Source organism: Lepus europaeus, chromosome 3 (assembly GCF_033115175.1).
Source record: "Lepus europaeus isolate LE1 chromosome 3, mLepTim1.pri, whole genome shotgun sequence".
Taxonomy (NCBI): Eukaryota; Metazoa; Chordata; class Mammalia; order Lagomorpha; family Leporidae; genus Lepus; species Lepus europaeus.
Window position 1 is genome coordinate 47586651 of NC_084829.1, and position 22168 is coordinate 47608818.

The 22168-nt window shown below is 40.7% G+C and overlaps 1 protein-coding gene across 1 annotated transcript in view; it reads left to right on the forward strand.

The window, feature by feature from the left end:
• Positions 1–10615, forward strand: part of ADGRF4 (adhesion G protein-coupled receptor F4) — a 28408-nt gene extending 17793 nt beyond the window's left edge. The window contains exons 6-10 of the mRNA XM_062187515.1: positions 596–1975; positions 3977–4018; positions 4773–4832; positions 6517–6573; positions 9616–10615. Coding sequence (XP_062043499.1) covers positions 596–1975; positions 3977–4018; positions 4773–4832; positions 6517–6564 — 1530 coding nt within the window. The 3' untranslated portion in view covers positions 6565–6573; positions 9616–10615. The remainder of the gene's footprint in view (positions 1–595; positions 1976–3976; positions 4019–4772; positions 4833–6516; positions 6574–9615) is intronic.
• Positions 10616–22168: the final 11553 nt, after the last annotated feature.

The following is a 22168-nucleotide window of genomic DNA, read 5'->3' on the forward strand; positions in this document are numbered from 1 at the left end:
TTAATGGTCACTAAAGGCTAAGAAGTATAGGGAGGTATTGGATAGACAGAGGTTGTTTTACAGCAATGGAAATACACTTATATGGGAATTCCATTTCAAACAGGGAGATGAATGGCACAGCAGTTGTAGGAAGTTCTGGGTTAGCAAAGCTGAGCAGATTTCCTTATGGCAGGATTTTCAGAGCTTTTAATGAGCTAATGAACTTTGGAACTCTTTATAAGAAGGATGATACAGGAATATGGTATGTCATATTTCTCAAACTTAGATGACTGTAGAATCTACCCCCACTCCCCTCCATTAAGCATCATTATCCCTAATGAGAATCTTGGGTTCTCACTGCAGTTTGGAAATTCTGCCCTATGTGCAATAGAAGAGCAGGTCAACTTTAGTTGTTTAATTTTTATTTTCTTTTTACTTTTCTTCCCTCTGTGCAACCTCACTAATATGTCATTCTAATACAAAAAAAGGGAATTTGAAGAGAAATATGTCAAATAAAATGAAGCAACTGAATATGCAGAACTTTCAGATTTTAAAAATCAACATTTTACATGAGTGTATAAATCCTTGGTGTAACATCCTCCTTTCACCATTGCAGAGCTACGGTGAAGTGGCTAACCACATCCTCGACACCGCAGCCATTTCAAACTGGGCCTTCATTCCTGACGTGAACGCCAGCTCAGATCTGCTGCAGTCGGTGAACATGTTTGCTGGACAACTCCGAATCCACAATGAATCTGAGAATATAGTGGATGAACTCTTCATTCAGACAAAAGGCTTTCACATCAGCCGCAACACCTCAGAGAAAAGTCTGAACTTCTCCATGAACTTGAACAACGCCACAGAAGCTATCTTAGGAATGGTAGAAATTCCTCAGCAGGAACTAAGGAAGCTGCCGCCAGATGCATCTCAAGCCATTAGCATAGCTTTTCCCACGTTGGGGGCCATTCTGAAAGAAGCCCACTTACAGAACGGGAGTCTTTCCAGACCTGTAAATGGTCTGGTCCTTTCAGTGGTTTTACCGGAAAGCCTGAAAGAAATCCTACTCACCTTTGAAAAGGTCAACAAATCCCGGACTGCCAGGGCCCAGTGTGTCGGCTGGCACTCCACACAAAGGCGGTGGGACGAGAAGGTGTGTGACACGACGTTGGATAGCATGAGCAAAGTCAAATGTCGCTGCAACTACACCAATGCGCTGATGTCTTTTTCTATTCTGATGTCCCCCAGATTGGTGACTGACAAAGTTCTGGACTACATCACCTGCATTGGGCTCAGCATCTCAATCCTTAGCTTGATTCTCTGCCTGATCATTGAAGTTACGGTTTGGTCCCGGGTGGTTGTGACCGAGATATCATACATGCGTCACGTGTGCATTGTGAACATAGCAGTGTCCCTGCTGACTGCTAATGTGTGGTTCATTGTAGGCTCTATATTTAACAGAAAGGACCAGGACTACAACTGGTGTGTTGCAGTGACATTTTTCAGCCATTTTTTCTACCTCTCTCTGTTTTTCTGGATGCTCTTCAAAGCACTGCTCATCGTCTACGGAATACTGGTCATTTTCCGGAGGATGATGAAGTCCCGCATGATGGCCATTGGTTTTGCCATTGGATATGGGTGCCCTTTGGTCATTGCTGTCACCACGATTGCAGTCACAGAGCCAGAGAAGGGCTATGTGAGACAGGAGGCCTGCTGGCTTAATTGGGACAATACCAAAGCCCTTTTTGCATTTGTCATCCCAGCCTTGGTCATTGTGGCTGTGAATCTCATTGTGGTTTTGATTGTGGCTTTGAATACTCAGAGACCCTCTATTGGCAGTTCCAAGTCTCAGGATGTAGCCATAATTATAAGGATCAGCAAAAATGTTGCCATTCTCACTCCATTGCTGGGACTGACTTGGGGTTTTGGAATAGCCACTCTCATAGAAGGCACTTCTTTGATAGTCCATATAATCTTTGCCCTACTAAATGCTTTCCAGGTAAGTTCCAAGAATGAAATTTTTTGTGCGTTTTTCTGGCTAGACCAACAAAAATACCTATTATTTAAACTAGTAGAACACAAAATATTCCCTTAATTTTCTTCCATATATTAAGGGTATTTGACTGTTGCATCTCAAACCCTATTGATTGTTCAGTTAGATGATCTGGCTCATTGATAGGAATCCCCTTTCTTCTCTTCTGATTTCCTTTGCATCCCTCCTAAAGTTTCACTGTCTGGAGAACTTAACCTTCATTTATAGAGGGCTAACCTTAGCTCATGGGTATGTGAGACTACTCAAATACTATGCCTCAAAGCCAGCACGAGTTTTATCCTTTCTCTAGTATTTGTGAACTCAGTGGAATGGCTGTTTTTCATAGTGTGAAGGGATGGCCCTTGGTACTTACTTTGGGTATTAATCAGGAGTTTCATACCTCTCTCCTCTAATTCCCTGTGGGATCAGTGCAAGTCATTATAGAAGTAGATCTTTTGACACATTACCTGATCTTGGGAATGTCACTTTTGTCTAGACTTGAACCTTCCAGTCTGTGAAGTAAGTTATAGCTCTCCAGTGATCTCTATTGTTGTCACCCACTTAACATGCTTGGTCTGGCAGGTTCCTCTAAAAGCTGTTTCACTCCCTCTCATCTACTAACCTTGCAATTCTGAGAAGCTGTCATAAGCCAGAATGGAGTTCATACCTCTGAGTAATAGCGAATTTAGCAGCTCTGTATACTTAATGATGCTTTTAATCAAGGGTTGGCAAATGATTATCTGCTGCCTGTTTTTGTAAGTAGGACTTCATAGGAACACAGCCATATTCATTTGTTTACCTTTTTTCCTGTGACTTCTTTTGAGCTTCACTGGCAAATTTGAGCTATTGCAGCAGGCTCTGTGGCCCACAAAGCCCAAAGTACTTACAGTGATGTTCTTTGCAGAAAAAAAATTATTATTGCTTCAACTATTATGAATAAAACTACTTGGAAAAGCAGCAGAGTATTCATATTTACATGCCACTCTGCTCTATTTAAAAGCAAGGCACAAAATATAAAGCATTCTTTAAAGAAATGCCAACTCAGATCCATTATATATCTCACACATAATTCTCTAATAACAATGGAACACATTTACTTAACTTATCCTGTGCCGTGGCTTTAGAGAGAAACATTTAAGTGTTTTATTTTTTTTTTCTCTTGAAACCGAAAGCTCTTGGACTCATGAATTTCCCACTATTGAAGTTACTCTGGTGACTGATGATCTCATCGCTTTTCTTACGTTGTAACTTAATTAAACCTGGGGAGCTCTACTCTGTATAATTCTTTTTTAGTTCATTTGTGTTTCTCTTTTCCTGACAGAAAAAAAAAGCATTCATTTTTATTTACATATAATACTCTTTTCTCAGGAAACTTTCCTTATGACTCACATTTAAAATTTTCGGTCATCTGGGTCAGTGTTTCTTCACACACACTCACACACACACACACACCTTAGATTAAAAAAGAGATCCTCCTGGCATTAATTCTGTAGCTTTCTCTTTTATGCAGAACTTTCTGCCGCCAGCTCAAAGACCCTGTCTGCCTATTTACTGACTATTAACGTAAAATGAAAGTAGACTAGAATACAAGCTTGATTTTCTTAAGACACTTTCCATGACTGATTTTGAATTATAAGATTCTATGTCCTGTATTACTATCATGAGTAAGAACAATGACCATAATATTTGTGAATAAAGTACAAAAAAAACCTTAATAATATTAAAAACTCTATCCTGTAACGAGCTATTTCAATCATCCTCACGCACTGTCCCATAAGGGTGCTCTTCCAAGGGTGGAGGTTGACTCCAAGGAAATACTCTTCATGCATGTGTACCCACTTCAGTGGAAACTGGCTTCTAATGTCCAAAAACTACCCTAGAAGGTACCTAGGAAATTTGATAGTAAAATAATAGCATGGATATTGTTTACAAGCCATCTCTGAATGATTCTGTTGAATTTTGCCACAGGGTTTCTTCATCTTACTTTTTGGAACCATTATGGATCACAAGGTATTTTGAATTGGCTGAACTCATTGTAAATGATTTTCATGTGGTTGAGGGAAGCAGGAGGGTGAAGCTGCTTTGCTGGGGAGTGAAGTCCGGGGAGCTTTGCTTGTGAGGATGGTGCAGGCATCAGCTGCAAGGAGAGGGGAGAACTATCCTCTCTTATCAAGTCAACAGAGGCTGTGTGTGAGTATTGCTGGTGAAAAGAATCAAAAGCATGGCCATAATTTTATTTTATTTTATTTTATTTCTTGACAGGCAGAGTGGACAGTGAGAGAGAGACAGAGAGAAAGGTCTTCCTTTTGCCGTTGGTTCACCCTCCAGTGGCCGCCACGGCCTGCGTGCTGTGGCCAGCGCAGCGCGCTGATCCGATGGCAGGAGCCAGGTACTTATCCTGGTCTCCCATGGGGTGCAGGGCCCAAGCACTTGGGCCATCCTCCACTGCACTCCCTGGCCACAGCAGAGAGCTGGCCTGGAAGAGGGGCAACTGGGACAGGATCGGTGCCCCGACCGGGACTAGAACCCGGTGTGCCGGCGCCGCAAGGCGGAGGATTCGCCTAGTGAGCCGCGGCACCGGCCATAATTTTAATCAGAATTCTAAATCTAGCTATAACTACACTTCCAGTGTTATCCAAATCTCACTATTTGCTAGGCAGTTGCTCTTGCTGAGGTCACAGGTCTCAAGGTTTCAGGACATGCATGTGAGCCTGGGGATTCTGTTGTTTCCTCTGACATCTGTATATTTGTTACTACTTTTTAGATAAGAGACGCCTTGAAAATGAGGATGTCATCACTGAAGGGGAAATCGAGGGTAGCAGAGGTAAGCCCTTGCCTTTTAGTCTCAACCTTGGGTGGTCCTCTACATTTTGCTGATGTAAATATTGTAGATTAGATCTCAGGGTTTGTTACAGGCAAAGAGTCACATGTTTCCTCCTTGTGTACATCTGGAGTGCTCCTCCCCCCATACTTACAGTCAACAGCATATTCCCTTCCAGAGAACTTTCTACAGGGTGTGTTTCAGCTTGACTCATGGTGATGGGACCACATGAATCCAGGATTACTGAATCATAGAATGTGAGAGCTGGGAAACGAGAGATGAATTAAAAATGAAATTTAGGGCCGGCGCCGTGACTCACTTGGTTAATCCTCTGCCTGCGGCCCCGGCATTCCATATGGGCGCCGAGTTCTAGTCCCAGTTGCTCCTCTTCCAGTCTAGCTCTCTACTGTGGCCCGGGAAGGCAGTGGAGGATGGCCCAAGTGCTTGGACTCTGCACCCGCATGGGAGACCAGGAGGAAGCACCTGGCTCCTGGCTTAGGATCGACGTAGCTCTGGCCGTAGCGGCCATTTGGGGAGTGAACCAATGGAAGGAAGACCTTTCTCTCTGTCTCTCTCTCTCACTGTCTAACTCTGTCAAATAAAAAAATAAATAAATAAATGAGATTTAGCCCAACCCACTCATTTAACAAGTAAGAAAACTGAAGTCCAGGGAACTTAGGAGATGTGCTGAAGTTCACCCAGCTGATCAGGAGCAGAATCACAACTAGGACCAATGTCATGAAAATCTTTCCATGCTCCTTGTTCATGACTGTTTCCAGTAAACCGTACTTTTTTTGGTTTGGTATATCCAGGTACTTATAGATCTTGAAGTCTTTTGATTTGGCACTCTGTATTTTAAGGCACTAAAATTGCCAACATTACCAGATTAATTAAAAGCTATTTGTTCAACAGACTGATTATGAGCTACTTTCTTAAAAATAGACTTTCTGGATACACTGGGAATCATCACTTATCTATAATTAACTAGGATTGAATATGACCTTTATTTATTTATTTTGACAGGCAGAGTGGATAGTGATAGAGAGGATAGAGAGAGACAGAGAGAAAGGTCTTCCTTTTTGCCGTTGGTTCACCCTCCAATGGCCACTGCGGCCGGCTCATCGTGCTGATCCGAAGCCAGGAGCCAGGTGCTTCTCCTGGTCTCCCATGTGGGTGCAGGGCCCAAGGACTTGGGCCATCCTCCACTGCCTTCCCGGGCCATAGCAGAGAGCTGGCCTGGAAGAGGGCAACCGGGATAGAATCCAGCGCCCCAACTGGGACTAGAACCCGGTGTGCCAGCGCCGCAAGGCGGAGGATTAGCCTGTTAAGCCACGGCGCCAGCCTGAATATGACCTTTAATATGATAGTGATCAATTTTAAAATAGGCATTTTCTTTAATTTTTACCATTCCTAAATTGAAATATATCTTATAGTCAATGGTATGTCATGACTTAATTGGTAAGTTTTGTTTCTAATTTTTGATAGAACATAAAACTAATGAGGTAGCTTACTATGTTAAGTGGAATATGATAATTTACTTCTGTGTAGCAGTGTCAATTTGTGTACTTTTCTTCATGCCTTCATTTTCATATGTTTATCTCCAGGCAGGCATACACATAAATGTAAATATCTGTCCTTTATCCAAAGCAGTATGCATTGTCACCACTATTATTTCTCCCCCATTTAGAATGCATCACTAAGCCCAACCAATGGATCTAAATTAATGAATCGTTAAGAATGAAATGTGAGTATTAAAAACTCAAAGATAAACTTTACTTGTGAGTTGTATCAAGACACTCAGTGCCCTTTGGGAATGTACCATCCTTTGCTATCTTATGCTAGAATGAGGTGGGAAGGCCTAATTTTTCAATTGCTAAGTACGCAAATGAACACTTTCTTTGAAATTGATGTTATTTCAGTATAAATGACTAAACCTTAAGCATGTTCTTAATTTCTGTTCTCTGAGCAGATGCTGTTATTATTGCACAGATACAGTGCTCACATGCCTTAACATCATCTGATCAGTGAATACTAACCCTTACAATAGCCCCATGAATGAGAGGAAAGATTTGATTGATTGAAATAGCAAAGCAACAGACCCACCCCTTTCTACTGAAATGGGGCCCAGAATCATTCCTATGGGTGTGTCAGTGGGGTTGTGGCCAATTAGCTGACTACTCACAGTCAACCCATGAGACTTATTTCTACATGAGTAAAACCAGGGTAAAAGACTAGTAGGCAGTCATGAAGGGCAGAATAAGTCACAAGAAGGTAACCAGAAGCCTGAGAAGTAACATGAGGGCATAGGCAGGGTTGTTCAGCCTTTGTAATGGTGTTGTCTGGAAGAGGTTTTATGGCCTTTATGCATGGACATGGATGAGTCTTAGACATTTCTTTTCATTAAACACCATCTGGCTTCAGTCACATCCTCTTTCACATTACTTCCCTTTCTGAGTCATGACCATATATGACCAATGGGGCAAAGCAAGGGATTGAAGCAACCTCATGGAACCAAAGACATTGTGAGTTGGAAGAACCCTTATGGGATCTCCTATGTTACAGGTCCTTCAAACCTGATGTTCTGGTGTGGAACATGGGCACATGGTGCCAGGGATAGGGAGAGGTGGTATTAGGGCTCTGTAAACATTAGCTGACATGAATGGGGTGTTAAGAAAACAAAGAAAGTACAATTCTAGCACCTTATCATTAATTGATTATCTCCACATTTAGATTTTTATATTAGAACTTTAAAAAGGTTGACTCTTCTAGCTTTTTCTAATTTCTAGTTGGCAAGTTTCCTCCACAGTGGTGTATCATTATAACATTTCTTGGTTTGTCACTAATTGAGAGTCACTAAGTCAGCTGGTCCCAATTTGATGACAACCTGTTTTGGGTTTATCAGACTGTCTCAGGTGGAGGAGGCTCTATTCTACCTCCTTAGGATATTCCATCCAGCCGCTCAAGAAAGGAGAAGTCTGGTTGAGGTCTTATCTCTGCTAGTTGAATATACATGGTTGGCCATAATAAAAGTTGGATAAAACCTGTAGAAACTGAGATCAGAGACTATACTATTTATAGACTTGGGGAGGTATGCAAGACCTTAGACCCACCTTAAGAGGAAGTCTAGGAAGGAAGTGGGAATGCATTACCCCAGGAACTCCTTGCTAAATTATTTTGCAACTTTTAGCTTCTATTTTTGAACCCAGTGGGTAGGTGATGTACCAAACATTACTTTTCTCAGCATATCCTCCACAGGTGGCCATGTGACTATTGCCATTTCCCAATAACTGGAGTATATGCTTTTTTACATCAAGACTTATGGTATCAGAAGTGTACTGGAGGGGCTGGTGCTGTGGCGTGGTGGGTTAAAGCCCTGGCCTTAAGTGCTGGCATCCCATATGGGTGATGGTTCTAGTCCTGGCTGCTCCTTTTCAGATACAGCTCTCTGCTGTGGCCTGGGAAAGCAGTAGAAGAAGGCCCAAGTCCTTGGGCCCCTGCACCCACGTGGGAGACCTGGAAGAAGCTCTTGGCTTTGGATCAGCACAGCATCTGGGGAGTAAACCAGCAGATGGATGACCTCTCTTTCTGTTTCTGCCTCTCTCTGTACCTCTTTCAAATAAATAAAATAAATCTTTAAAAAAGAGTGTATTGGAACAGCAGCTGGCATCATGGCAGACCACATTGGAAACCCAATAAGCAACAGAATACAGGGACAGCAAATTCACAATATTCACAATAATGATTTTCAAAGGATCATTGGGGAGCAGGCAGCACCAAGTGGGGTCTGTTAGCAGGGAGAGGGACTACAGGCACAGGGATTATGGCAGAATTCAACTCAGGCACATCTGGGGAGATTGGTAGGCATAAGGCAGGGCCATAGTCTGGGACATGGTTAATCCTTAGAGAAAATCTATTTCAGAGCTTCAACCTGAACACAAAATCAAAGACTGAGCAGGTCCCAGGAGGCAGGCAGAATTCCAGTGGTGAGAAAGGGGCAGGTAATCAGCACTGTGCTTGTAAGGGAATTGAGGCTCCTAGTGTAGGAGGAAACCCCTCACATTCCAATGACATCATCAGGATTGTTCCCAGAAACTGGATTGACAACACTCTGTCAAGTAGTCTGGGGGTCATAAAAGGGCATCAGAGGTATGAAAGTGGGAAATTTGGTTCAGTTACAGATTCTAGCAAGGAAATCCAGGCAGGGAAGAGGGGGCATCACAGCTGTACAGCGCCCTCTTCTGTTTATATGAAGGGCAGTCTTTTACATAACAGACTTACAGGCAGTATGATTCCAGTGGTGCCAGCAAGCCTCTCAGTTCTTCCTAGATGTCTGATTTTAGGCCCGAAATTCACTTACAAGGATACAAAGTTCTTCATTCCACAGTAAAAAATAAGCAAAGACAACAAAGCAAGCAACAGGGTTTACAATGTAAAATGGTAAACTCAGAGAGACAGAATCATGCCAGAGACCAAATTCATGCAGCCAAGGAGGTGCTATGATAGGGTTTAGAGAGCAGCATAGAGAAGACAAAAGACGTAGGAGAAAATGGCTGGGAAAATGGCCTTCCCTCTGTATGACCCTGGGAACATCATTTATGTCTCTCTGCCCCATTTCCTCATCTGTAAAAGGGAGTTCATCATAGTACAAAGCTCTTAGGACGGTTTCAGGAGTAAATGAGCTAATACATTAAAAAACTCCTAGAATCACGTTGGGGTCAAATTAAGGTTTCAGTAAATTCCAGCTATTATTCTTTCCAGTAACAAGTATCCCAATCACTTTGCCCAGGTTGCCTCCTTCCTTGAGGATGTCCTGCATATGAGACTGAGAGTGAGCTCCTGGAGGAAGACAAGGAAGCCAGGCTTGCCTGAGGAGAGACTGCCATGCTTCCTTGAGGGACATTTTCCTTCTTCCAGCAGTGACACCCAAGCTCTTGATGTGAAAATATTTGATGAGAAAAGTTTGAGGATGGCATTTGGTGACTGGGCTTTAGCAATGCTGATAGACTGACCTGTTGACCTACACTTGATGTACAAGAGGTTGCTTTCCTGGCCAAGCTTGGGAAGATTAACAATGAACCTGCCAAAATGTTATGGTCTCCTTGGCAAGACTGGGGTTACTGGGTTCCTACTGGACTTGTTCTGCTTTTCTTTCTGATACCAGTGCTATACCTCTATGATTCCATCATCATCTCTTTGCACAGATCCTGGGCACTTTGGGGAATGGGGGCTCCATCCAACTTCAGGGGTAGGGATAAAATAGCAATGGGAGGGCTAGGCAGGAGAAACAGTCTACTTTGGAGACAGTTAAGACCTGTGAGCTCCCTAAAGGTAAGGAACAGAGGAGAAGTCTGAGAATTATTTAATGTGTTTGTTATTTTAATCTATGTTAGACATTGATGAAATGATTTAGTTTCTAGAATCTTAGTTTCCTCATCTGTGGAACAGAAAAAATATTCTTGTAGGTTTTACTGTTTGTGTGTTTTGTGTGTACCTGCACACAGAGTGTGTGCATGTATGTCTTTTTAAACTAGTATAAATAAAGAAAATTCAGGTTGTTATTTTAGAAATAACAATGAATATATTTAACTTTCACAACATGCTCATGTGTGCCATGATGAATTTCCTCACTGGTACCACAACATTCTTGTGTACCAATTCTATTATCAGTCCACCTGAACTCACTGTACAGACCTGCAAGAGGCTAGAGAATGAAATCCTATCATATGCCCACAATGAAGCAACTTAGAAATATTTGGCGAAAAGCACTACTTTGGACTGTTTTTCAGGGCGTCTCAACAAAATCTCTATCACCAGTTTGGTTTTAAATAGCAAGGCATTTAGTAGTGCCCCAGACGGACATATGAATGGGAGTGAAGCAATGTAAAGTAAAAGTCATAAAAGCAATTTAATCACCCCCTTGACACAAAACAAGAAAAATTGGATGAATGCCTCTTTGTAGGGCTGCTGTCAACAGTTGATCTCATGGAAGGTGAGTGTCACTGTGGTTACCAGAGGCTAGGAGAGATACTAAGTTAGAGTTAGGTAGTAGTGAGACATTTTGGTGTTATATTGCATAGTAGGGTGACTATAAATAATAATAATTTATAGTATATTGCTCTAAAAACAACTAGGAGAAAGAATTTTGAATGTTTTACCATAATAAATAATAAATGTTTGGGTAGATAGGTATGTTTACCCTGATTGAACATTATACAATGTATACATATATCAAAGCATTATATGGTAACCATGCATATGACCATTTTGTGTCAGTTAAAAATTTAAAAAGTAAACATAATTACAAGAACAAAACCTGCTGTAGTATTGGTTTAGAAACAGTATAAGAGTCATTTTGAATTATGAGAGGAGTTCCAAGATGGCAGAATAGGGAGGGGCACATTAATAGTCTAGGAAAATATAGTTTAATGAAAGTGGAGATACTGTAGTCTCAGGGAAGAGTTAAAGAAGAAACTGCAGAGAAAACTCTTCCAGAACTAGTGGGACATGGTGGACCTATGTGGCAGGCACGGGCACTCATGGCTTGGGACCCCAACTGCCAAGTCTACACACCAGCTCTGGAAAGGGAGGTGAAGCGAAACCACAGTTGCTGGAGACACTGGTGGAAAAGCGACAGGAAGAGCCTAGAGGGAACGAGGCTTAAAGCCCCATGGGGGAAAGCTCACTAGCCTAACTAGAGGAGTGAAAAAAAATAAAAGGGACTGGTACGGACATGATTCTCTCTCTCCACTCACCTTACAAAGGCAGGGAAAATAATACAGCAGGCACCATTTTAGACATACATAAGAGCTGCGCCAGCTCAGGGCTGTGCCTGCCCTCAGCCAAGCAGAAAAACCTGACTCTGGTGGGGAGAAATAATAGGAGGTTAAGACCTAGTGAGTGTGGAGTTTATGAACTGAGACTGTGAAAACAAAAACAAAAAAAATCCCTGAAGGTGTGTGGTTGAGACGTGAGTAGTCTCAGTGGGAGACGCCACAAACTTGGAAACCTTGGCAACCTGGTGGGAGATACTGTAGGGGAATCTGAGTTTACACTGAGGACTGCACAGATCCTTTGTATGGTCCTTGGGATGGAGCAGACGAATATTATACCCACTGGAGCTAGCACTCAGGCACTGATTGCCATCAAGGAGAAGAGCTCAGTTGAGTGGAATTACCTCTCTTCTGAATAAAAAAAAAAAAAAAGAGAGAGGGAGACAGAGAGAAGATTTACCATGCCAAACCTGGGTGTGTCACCTTTGGCACACCCTTAACCCTGAAGAACTGAACAGAGCTCTTTGGCCACACCCACCACAAGCCTCTAGAGATTCACCAAAAGCAGACAGTCCACTTAATCTAGAGTCATAGTATAACGAGAAAGGCTACCACAGCGAGGAAAAAAAAAGAAGAAGAAACCAAAGAATATCTCCACAATGCCAAACAACAAACGCAGAAACTGAGGAAACAAGAACATAGCAAACAGACATTGATAGAATTTGTCACCACTCGTCCAGCCCTGCAAAAGATGCTTAAAGATGTGTTACACACAGAAACACAGCCATGAATACGAAAGAAGGTAAAAGAAGAAAACCTCCCAGTAAAAGATCACAGGAAGTTCAATCATATATTAGAAATAGCTTTGGGAAGGAAGTACCTTTCTCTGAAGGGAGGAGAGAACTTCCACTTTGACTATGACCTTGTCTATATATGATCAGTGTTGGCGAACTCAAAAGGCTTCCATAGCCTTGGCAACTCATGCCAAGAGCCTGGGGAGATTATTGATGACATAAACAAGAGGGTCAATTTCTTAAGTCAACAACAGAATTCACTGTGCACTTACTCCTTCATTTAGGATCTCTGTCCTGAATGTGCTGTACATTGTGATTTAATGCTATAACTAGTAATCAAACAGTATTTTTCACTTTGTGTTTCTGTGTGGGTGCAAACTATTGAAATCTTTACTTAATATATACTAAATTGATCTTCTGTATATAAAGAGAATTGAAAATGAATCTTGATGTGAATGGAATGGGAGAGGGAGTAGGAGTTGGGAGGGTTGTGGGTGGAAGGGAAGTTATGGAGGGGGAAGCCATTGAAATCCAAAAGCTCTACTTTGGAAATTTAAATAAAAGTTAAAAATAAAAAAAAAGAAAAAAAAGAAATATCTTTGGGAAAATGGCAGGGCAAAGTCACTACTTATCAATGGTTACATTGAATGTTAATGGCCTCAACTCTCCAGTTAAAAGACAGACTGGCTGAATGGATTAAAAAACAAAACCCATCTATTTGTTGCTTATAAGAAGCACATCTTTCCAACAAAGATGCAAGCAGACTGAAAGTGAAAGGTTGGAAAAAAATATCCCATGCCAACAGAAATGAAAAAAGAGCTGGTGTAGCTGGTGTAGCCATCTTAATATCAGACAAAATAAACTTTAACACAAAAACTGTTAAGAGAGACAAAGAGGGGCACTATATAATGAATAAGGAATCAATTCAACAGGAAGATGTAACTATTTTTTTTTTTTTGGACAGGCAGAGTTAGGCAGTGAGAGAGAGAGACAGAGAGAAAGATCTTCCTTTTTCCATTGGTTCACCTCCACCCCCAAATGGCCACTATGGCTAGTGCATTGTACTGATCCAAAGCCAGGAGCCAGCTGCTTCCCCCTGGTCTCCCATGTGGGTGCACGGCCCAAGGATTTGGGCCATCCTCCACTGCCTTCCTGGGCCACAGCAGAGAGCTGGACTGGAAGAGGAGCAGCTGGGACAGAATCCAGCACCCCAACTGGGACTAGAACCTAGGGTGCTGGCGCTGCAGGCAGAGGATTAGCCAAGTGAGCCATGGCGCTGGCCCAGGAAGATGTAAATATTATAAATGTATATGCACCAAATAACAGGGCACTGGTTTATTTAAAAGATATATTAAGGGACTTAAAGGGAGACTTAGACTCCAATACAATAGTATTGGACTTCAATACTCCACTTTCAGCAACAGACAGATCAACCAGACAGAAGATCAACAAGGAAACAGCAGATTTAATTGACACTATAGCCCAAATGGATCTAGCAGATATTTATAGAACTTTTCATCCTACACTTTAAGAATTTACATTCTTCTCAGCAGTACATGGAATCTACTCTAGGATTGACCACATACTAGGCCATAAAGCAAGTCTCGGCAAATTCAAAAGAATTGGAATCATATCATGCATCTTCTCAGACCATAAAGGAAGGAAATTGGAAATTAGCAACTCAGGAATCCCTAGAGCATATGCAAACACATGGAGACTGAACAACATGCTCTTGAATGAACACTGGGTCATAGAAGAAATCAAAAGAGAAATCAAAAACTTTCTGAAAGTAAATGAGGATAACTACACAACATATCAAAACTTATGGGATACAGCAAAAGCAGTGTTAAGAGGAAAGTTTATATCAATAGGTGCCTACATCAAGAAATTGGAAAGGCACCAAAAATGAGCTATCAATGCATCTCAAGGATCTAGAAAAACTGCAGCAAACCAGACCCAAAACTAGTAGGAGAAGAGAAATTATTAAAATCATAGAAGAAATCAATAGGATTGAATCCAAAAAAACATTACAAAAGATCAGCAAAGTGAAGAGCAGGTTTTTTGAAAAAATAATCAACATTGACACACCATTCGCCCAACTAAGTAAAAAAAAAGAAAAGACCCAAAACAATAAAATCATAGATGAAAAAGGGAATGTAACAACAGACACCACAGAAATAAAAAGAGTCATCAGAAATTACTACAAAGAGTTGTATGCCAGTAAACAGGGAAATCTATCAGAAATGGATAGATTCCTAGACACATGCAACCTACCTAAATTGAACTATGAATACATAGAAAACCTAAACAGACCCATAACTGAGACATAAATTGAATCAGTAATAAAGTCCCTCCCAACAAAGAAAAGCCCAGGACTGGATGGATTCACTGCTGAATTCTACCAGACATTTAAAGAAGAACTAACTCCAATTCTTCTCAAACCATTCAGAACAAATGAAAAAGAGGGAATCCTCCCAAATTCTTTCTATGAAGCCACCATCACCTAATTCCCTAAGCCTGAAAAAGATGCAGCATTGAAAGAAAACTACAGACCCATATCCCTGATGAACATAGATACAAAAATCCTCAATAAAATTCTGGCGAATAGATTGCAACAACACATCAGAAAGATCATCCACCCAGACCAAGTGGGATTTAACCCTGGTATGCAGGGATGGTTCAATGTTCACAAAACAATCAACGTGATACACCACATTAACAGACTGCAGAAGAAAAACCATATGATTCTCTCAATAGACGCAGAGAAAGCATTTGATAAAATACAACACCCTTTCATGATGAAAACTCTAAGCAAATTGGGTATAGAAGGAACATTCCTCAATATAATCAAGGCAATTTATGAAAAACCCATTGCCAGCATCCTATTGAATGGGGAAAAGTTGGAAGCATTTCCACTGAGATCTGGTACCAGACAGGGATGCCCATTCTCACCACTGCTATTCAATATGGTTCTGGAAGTTTTAGCCAGAGCTATTAGGCAAGAAAAATAAAGGGATACAAATTGTAAGAAGAAGTCAAACTATCCCTCTTTACTGATGATATGGTTCTTTATGTAGGGGATCCAAAGATCTCTACTAAGAGACTATTGGAACTCATAGAAGAGTTTGGCAAAGTAGCAGGATATAAAATCAATGCAGAAAAATCAACAGCCTTTTTTTACATAGGCAATGCCTCTGCTGAGAAAGAACTTCTATGATCAATCCCATTCGCAACAGCTACAAAAACAATCAAATACCTTGGAATAAACTTAATCAAGGACATCAAAGATCTCTATGATGAGAATTACAAAATCTTAAAGAAAGAAATAGAAGAGGATACCAAAAAATGGAAAAATCTTCCATGCTCATGGATGGGAAGAATCAATATCATCAAAATGTCCATTCTCCCAAAAGCAATTTATAGATTCAATGCAATACCAATCAAAATACCAATGACATTCTTCTCAGCTCTGGAAAAAATGATTCTGAAATTCATATGGAGACACAGGAGACCTCGAATAGCTAAAGCATTCTTATACAAAACAAAGCTGGAGGCATCACAATACCAGATTTCAGGACACACGGCAGGGCAATTATAATCAAAACAGCATGTTACTGGTACAGAAACAGATGGATACAGAATAGAAACACCAGAAATCAATCTAAACATCTACAGCCAACTTATATTTTTTAAACATTTATTTAGTAAATATAAATTTCCAAAGTACAGCTTTTGGATTACAATGGCTTCCCCCTCCATAATTTCCCTCCCACCCACAACCCTCCCAACTCCCGCTCCCTCTCCCATTCCATTCACATCAAGATTCATTTTCAATTCTCTTTATATACAGAAGATCAATTTAGTATATATTAAGTAAAGATTTCAACAGTGTGCACCCACACAGAACATAAAGTGAAAAATACTGTTTGAGTACTAGTTATAGCATTAATTCACATTGAAAAACACATTAAGGACAAAGATCCTACATGAGGAGTAAATGCACAGTGACTCCTATTCAGTCAACTTATATTTGATCAAGGATCTAAAACTAACTCCTGGAGCAAGGACAGTCTATTCAACAAATGGTGCTGGGAAAACTGGATTTCCACATGCAGAAGCATGAAACAAGACCCCTACCTCACACCTTACACAGAAATCCACTCAACATGCATTAAAGATCTAAATCTACGACCTGACACCATCAAATTATTAGAGAACATTGGAGAAACCCTGCAAGATATAGGCAGAGGCAAAGGCAAAGACTTCTTGGAAAAGACCCTGGAGGCAAAGGCAGTCAAAGCCAAAACTAACAATTGGGATTACATCAAATTGAGAAGTTTATGTACGCCAAAAGAAACAGTCAGGGAAGTGAAGAGGCAACCAACAGAATGGGAAAAAATATTTGCAAACTATGCAACTGATAAAGAATTAATAACCAGAATCTACAAAAAGATCAAGAAACTCCACAACAACAAAACAAACAACCCACTTAAGAGATGGGCCAAGGACCTCAATTGACATTTTTCAAAAGAGGAAATCCAAATGGCCAACAGACACATGAAAAAAGGTTCAAGATCACTAGCCATCAGGGAAATGCAAATCAAAACTGCAATGAGGTTTCACCTCACCCCGGTTAGAATGGCTCACATACAGAAATCTACCAACAACAGATGCTGGCGAGGATGTGGGGAAAAAGGGACACTAACCCACTGTTGGTGGGAATGCCAACTGGTAAAGCGACTGTGGAAGTCAGTTTGAAGATTCCTCTGAAACCTAATATAACCATACCATGCAACCCAGCCATCCCATTTCTTGGAATTTACCCAAAGGAAATTAAGTTGGCAAACAAAAAAGCTGTCTGCACCTTAGTGTTTATTGCAGCTCAATTCACAATAGCTAAGACCTGGAATCAACCTAAATGCCCAAAAACAGAAGACTGGATAAAGAAATTATGGGACATGTACTCTATAGAATACTATACAGCAGTAAAAAAACGTGAAATTCAGTCATTTGCAACAAAATGGAGGAATCTGGAAAACGTTATGCTGAGTGAAATTAGCCCGTCCCAAAGGGACAAATATCATATGTTCTCCCTGATCAGTGACAACTAACTGAGCACCAAAAAGGAAACCTGTTGAAGTAAAACGGACACTATGAGAAACAATGACTTGATCAGCCCTTGTCCTGACTGTTGAGGAACAACTTAATACTTTATCCCATTTAGTATTTTTTTTGTTCTACTTGATATTATTGGTTGAACTCTTTACTTAACACATAATTATTCTTAGGTATTTAAATTTAACTGAATAGTAATCCCTGTTAAATATAAGAGTGAGAATAAGAGAGGGAGGAAATGTACAGTTCGGCACATGCTCAATCAGATTTGCCCAAAACAGTGGAGTTAGAAATGTGCCAGGGGATTCCAATTCAATCCCATCAAGGTTTCATGTACCAGTGCCATCTCACTAGTCAAAGTCAACAGTTTCAGTTTACAATTGATCATAATGATAGGATTGAGAGTCAAAGGGATCACATAAACAAGACTAGTGTCTCCTAATACTAACTGACAGAATTAAAAAGGGAGAGAACGATCCAACATGGGAAGACGGATACACAGCAGTCTCGTAGAGTGGCAGATGTCCTAAATAGCACTCTGGCCTCAGAATCAGCCCTTAAGGCATTCGGATCCAGCTAAAAAGCCCATGAGAGTATTTCAAGCATGGAAAGGCCAAGACACTCTGGCAAAAAAAAAAAAAAAAAAAAAAAAAAAAAAGAAAAACAACAACAACAAAAAAACAAAACCTAAATGAAGGATCTCTGAGTGTGATCCCAGCGGAAAGAATGGGCCGTCAAAGAAGGAGGTACCTTTCTCTGAAGGGAGGAGAGAACTTCCACTTTGACTATGACCTTGTCTCAATAAGATTGGAGTCTGCGAACTCAAAAGACTTCCATAGCCTTGGCAACTCATGACAAGAGCCTTGGGTGATTACTGATGCCATAAACAAGAGTGTCAACTGTTAAATCAACAACATGAGTTACTGTGCACTTACTCCCCATGTAGGATCTCTGCCCTTAATGTGTTGTACTATGTGAATTAAAGGTAAAACTAGTACTCCAACAATACTTTCTACTTTGTATTTCTGTGTAAGTGCAAACTGTTGAAATCTTTACTTTGTATATACTAAATTGACCTTCTGTATATAAAGGTAATTGAAAATGAATCTTGATGTGAATGGGATGGGAGAGGAAGAGGGAGGTGGGAGGGTTGCGGGTGGGAGGGAGGTTATGGGGGGGAAATTGCCACTGTAATCCAAAAGCTGTACTTTGGAAATTTATATTTATTAAAGAAAAGTTTAAAAAAAAAGAAAGCTAGCTGGTGCTGCGGCTCAAAAGGCTAATCCTCCACCTTGTGGCACTGGCATACCGGGTTCTAGTCATGGTCGGGGCTCCGGATTCTGTCCCAGTTGCCACTCTTCCAGGCCAGCTCTCTGCTGTGGCCTGGGAGTGCAGTGGAGGATGGCCCAAGTGCTTGGGCTTTGCACCCCATGGGAGACCAGGAGAAGCACCTGGCTCCTGCCTTCGGTTCAGTGCGGTGCGCTGGCCACAGCGCGCAGGCCGCGGCAGCCATTGGAGGGTGAACCAACGGCAAAGGAAGACCTTTCTCTCTGTCTCTCTCTCTCACTGTCCACTCTGCCTGTAAAAAAAAAAAAAAAAAAAAAAAAAAAAAGAGAGAGAGAGAGAGAGAGAGAGAGAGAGAAAGAAGGCTTAAAAAAGAGATAGTATAAGAATTGTTTTCAAACCAAATGATAATTATTAAAAGTATGAAAATTTTCAGTCTCTTGCAAATTATCTTCCTGTTACAGAATTAAAATAAAATGTTCCTATGAAGGGCATGAATTTATTTCCAGATTTATAAATAATTCTTGAGCGTTAATTTGTTGGTCAACATTTTCACTCTTGCTACTATAAAACAGCTTTCCTTCCTCTCAAGCCAGAATTTTCAGAATATTATGTAATTACAAGTGAAAGGATTGCCTTTAGGTTGGTAGATTTATTTGGTACTGTAACAAGTTCAAATTTATAACTTTCTTATACCAACACCATTTAATCTCCTTTTCTTACAATATTTTTCTAAGCTTTCTATCTTCTTAGCACATATTAAGAGAAATGTGCTGAAAGCAGTCAGCTCTGCAATAATGCCACAGAAATTTTCTAAAATCACATGGAAAAGACCTCTAGAGTGTGTGAAACTGGATTACGAACATAACATGCCATGTTTTTAAAAAATGATAACCAATAAAAATAGCAACCATTAACATGAGTTTTGCTCATGTTCATGGTTAAGAAATATACAAGTAGTAAAATAAATATGAAACTTTCTCTTGAAAAAGACTTTTTATGAATTGGCTGTTTAAAAGGTTGCAGCTGGTTGGCTATTGTGAAGGAAGGCTATCCAAAACTGACAGGAAGTTGTGACTCCAGAAGTGCATGGATTTGGTTTATAGCCTGCTTTGGGAATTGAGGCGCTGATAGAGGTTTGAAGCTTGTTTGTGTGTGTATGTGCATGTTTTGTACTTTCCTATATGGTTTGGTAACTATATATGCAGTCTTTTACATTGACTTAATGTTTCTTGCAAATAATGTCACATATAAGCCAACATGCAATTTGTGTTGTGTTTAGTTACTCCCTAATATGTCCTTCAGCTAAAAAAAAATTCTGGTTTTCAAAACAAATGCCACAGCAGAACTGATCCTATGTCATCATGATTCACCAAAAATTAACAGTGATTCTTAGCCCTGTAACTCATTGAACATAACCTGGAAAGCTATTAAAAAGTATGAAAGCCTGGGCCCTACCAACCACAGAGATTCTGGTTCAATATTTTTGGTGGTGGTGGTGGGGGAACTCTCCTAGATGGTAGAACAAAGAAAAGTCAAAAAAAATCTGGCCCAAGAAATTTACTTCAGATAGATACTTACTGATTTCTTACTGTATGATTCTACTTTGAGGGTTATAAAGAGAAAATAACTTTTCTCATAATAGTCTTTTGCTTGGGACCAAATGTTTACTCATTAAAAATGATGCAACAAAATAATTTGATCTTACACTAAATTGTTCTACAAGGTCTTGGATGTTGAATGTACCAGAAAATTGAGAAATTAGTAGAATCAGGGGTGCATAGTGATAGAATGTGGGCTGGACCTAATGGCTGGCAAGGATTTGAACAGATATACATAGGTGCTAATTTTAGGCATATGAGTGCTTCATAAAGGCAAGTGAGAATGAAAAAGCCACTCAAAGGAGGGCTTGAAGAGAACAGACTAACCCGAGGTCACAAAGGGGAATTTGTCAGGCTACAGAGAGCCTCGATTGCCTGGTAAGGTGATTGGGCTTGATTGACTAGGTCTCAGTAAAGATAATAATCAGTGTTGTGCTGCTTCCTATTTTGGAGGAAAATGGTTGACCTTGCAAAAAAATAGAGAGTCAGAGAAATGTGGAGGAGAAGTGGCTGTAGTGAAGTGGTATTTGCTGGGAGGTGCTGCACAGGCCTTCTAGGACAGAGCTGCTCTGACTCCAGAATCTGGGCAGAGGTATCTCAGCCCTGAGCAACACAGCTTGTAGACCAACTGCACACATGAATTTCTCCCTTCTGGTAATTGCCATCTTTGGACAGAAGTCAATAACTCAGCGATTGTGGATCCATTGCGACCCTTCAAGAAGAAATCCATTTGCACCTGGATATTTTTGGCTAGGTGATATTTTATATCTCATCCTGCCTCCTCTTATCCCATTCAGCCCATTGAGAAGTGTGGCTGAAAGTCTGTATTACAAACAGAAAAGGCAGCATTTACTTGCTGTTTGCTTTCTCAATCTAGCTCTGCAGAATATAATGATCTTCCCAGCGTATTGGGAACTGGTTATCAAAGAGTTGCAGGAGCACTGGGGAACAAGCAGTTCATGAGATGAGTGGCACCATTAACAGAACAATCAGACAATGGGACTCATATCCTGCCAATGTCCCACAGCTTCTTCTGGCTGCTAAGATGTAAGAACCCTTGGCATAGGATATGATAAGCTGGAAAAGAAAATATTCCATTGGTAAAACAAATAAAGACTGTTCACCTCATTAAATAGGAAGTGACCCAGCATGTAGGGGCAGCATCTTCTCCATGATGTAAAGGGATTTTAAGACAGTGGATTGGACTTTTTATCTGACACACAAATGGGGTATAAAAGTCTGGGGAGTGAAGACTGAGATCTAAGTCTTTGGGTCTGGGAAGTTTTGGAGAGAGTAGGCATGGATGGGTGCTTGGTTTTGTGTTGCCCTTAGTATATAAACAGTGTGGGTTAATAAAAGCCAGATTTCAGAGACCAACAGGTGTGTGTTTCAGTTTTGTACCTTGTCCATTCTTAACGAGTGATTTGGGCAAATTATTTAGTCTCCCAGAGTGTACTGCATTGCTCATTCATAAAATGGCAATATAAAACTCATCTTATGGTATAATGGAGAGAAAAGAACATTATCTATGAAATACTTGCTCCCTTGTCCCATACATGGATGATGCTTGAGAGATGTTATTCCTCCTTCCCTGGCCTTCTATCTTCTGGGGATGGAGAGTGATAACATTACTTTTCCCTTGGAGGTACCGTTGGCCTTCTTCACCAAATTGGGTGATGGGGCCTGATGACATGAAATTGAGGAACTGCACCATAGGACTTTCATTAAGCTCGAGAGCAAGAGTTAGAAGAAGCCTCCACATATTCCAATGGTCT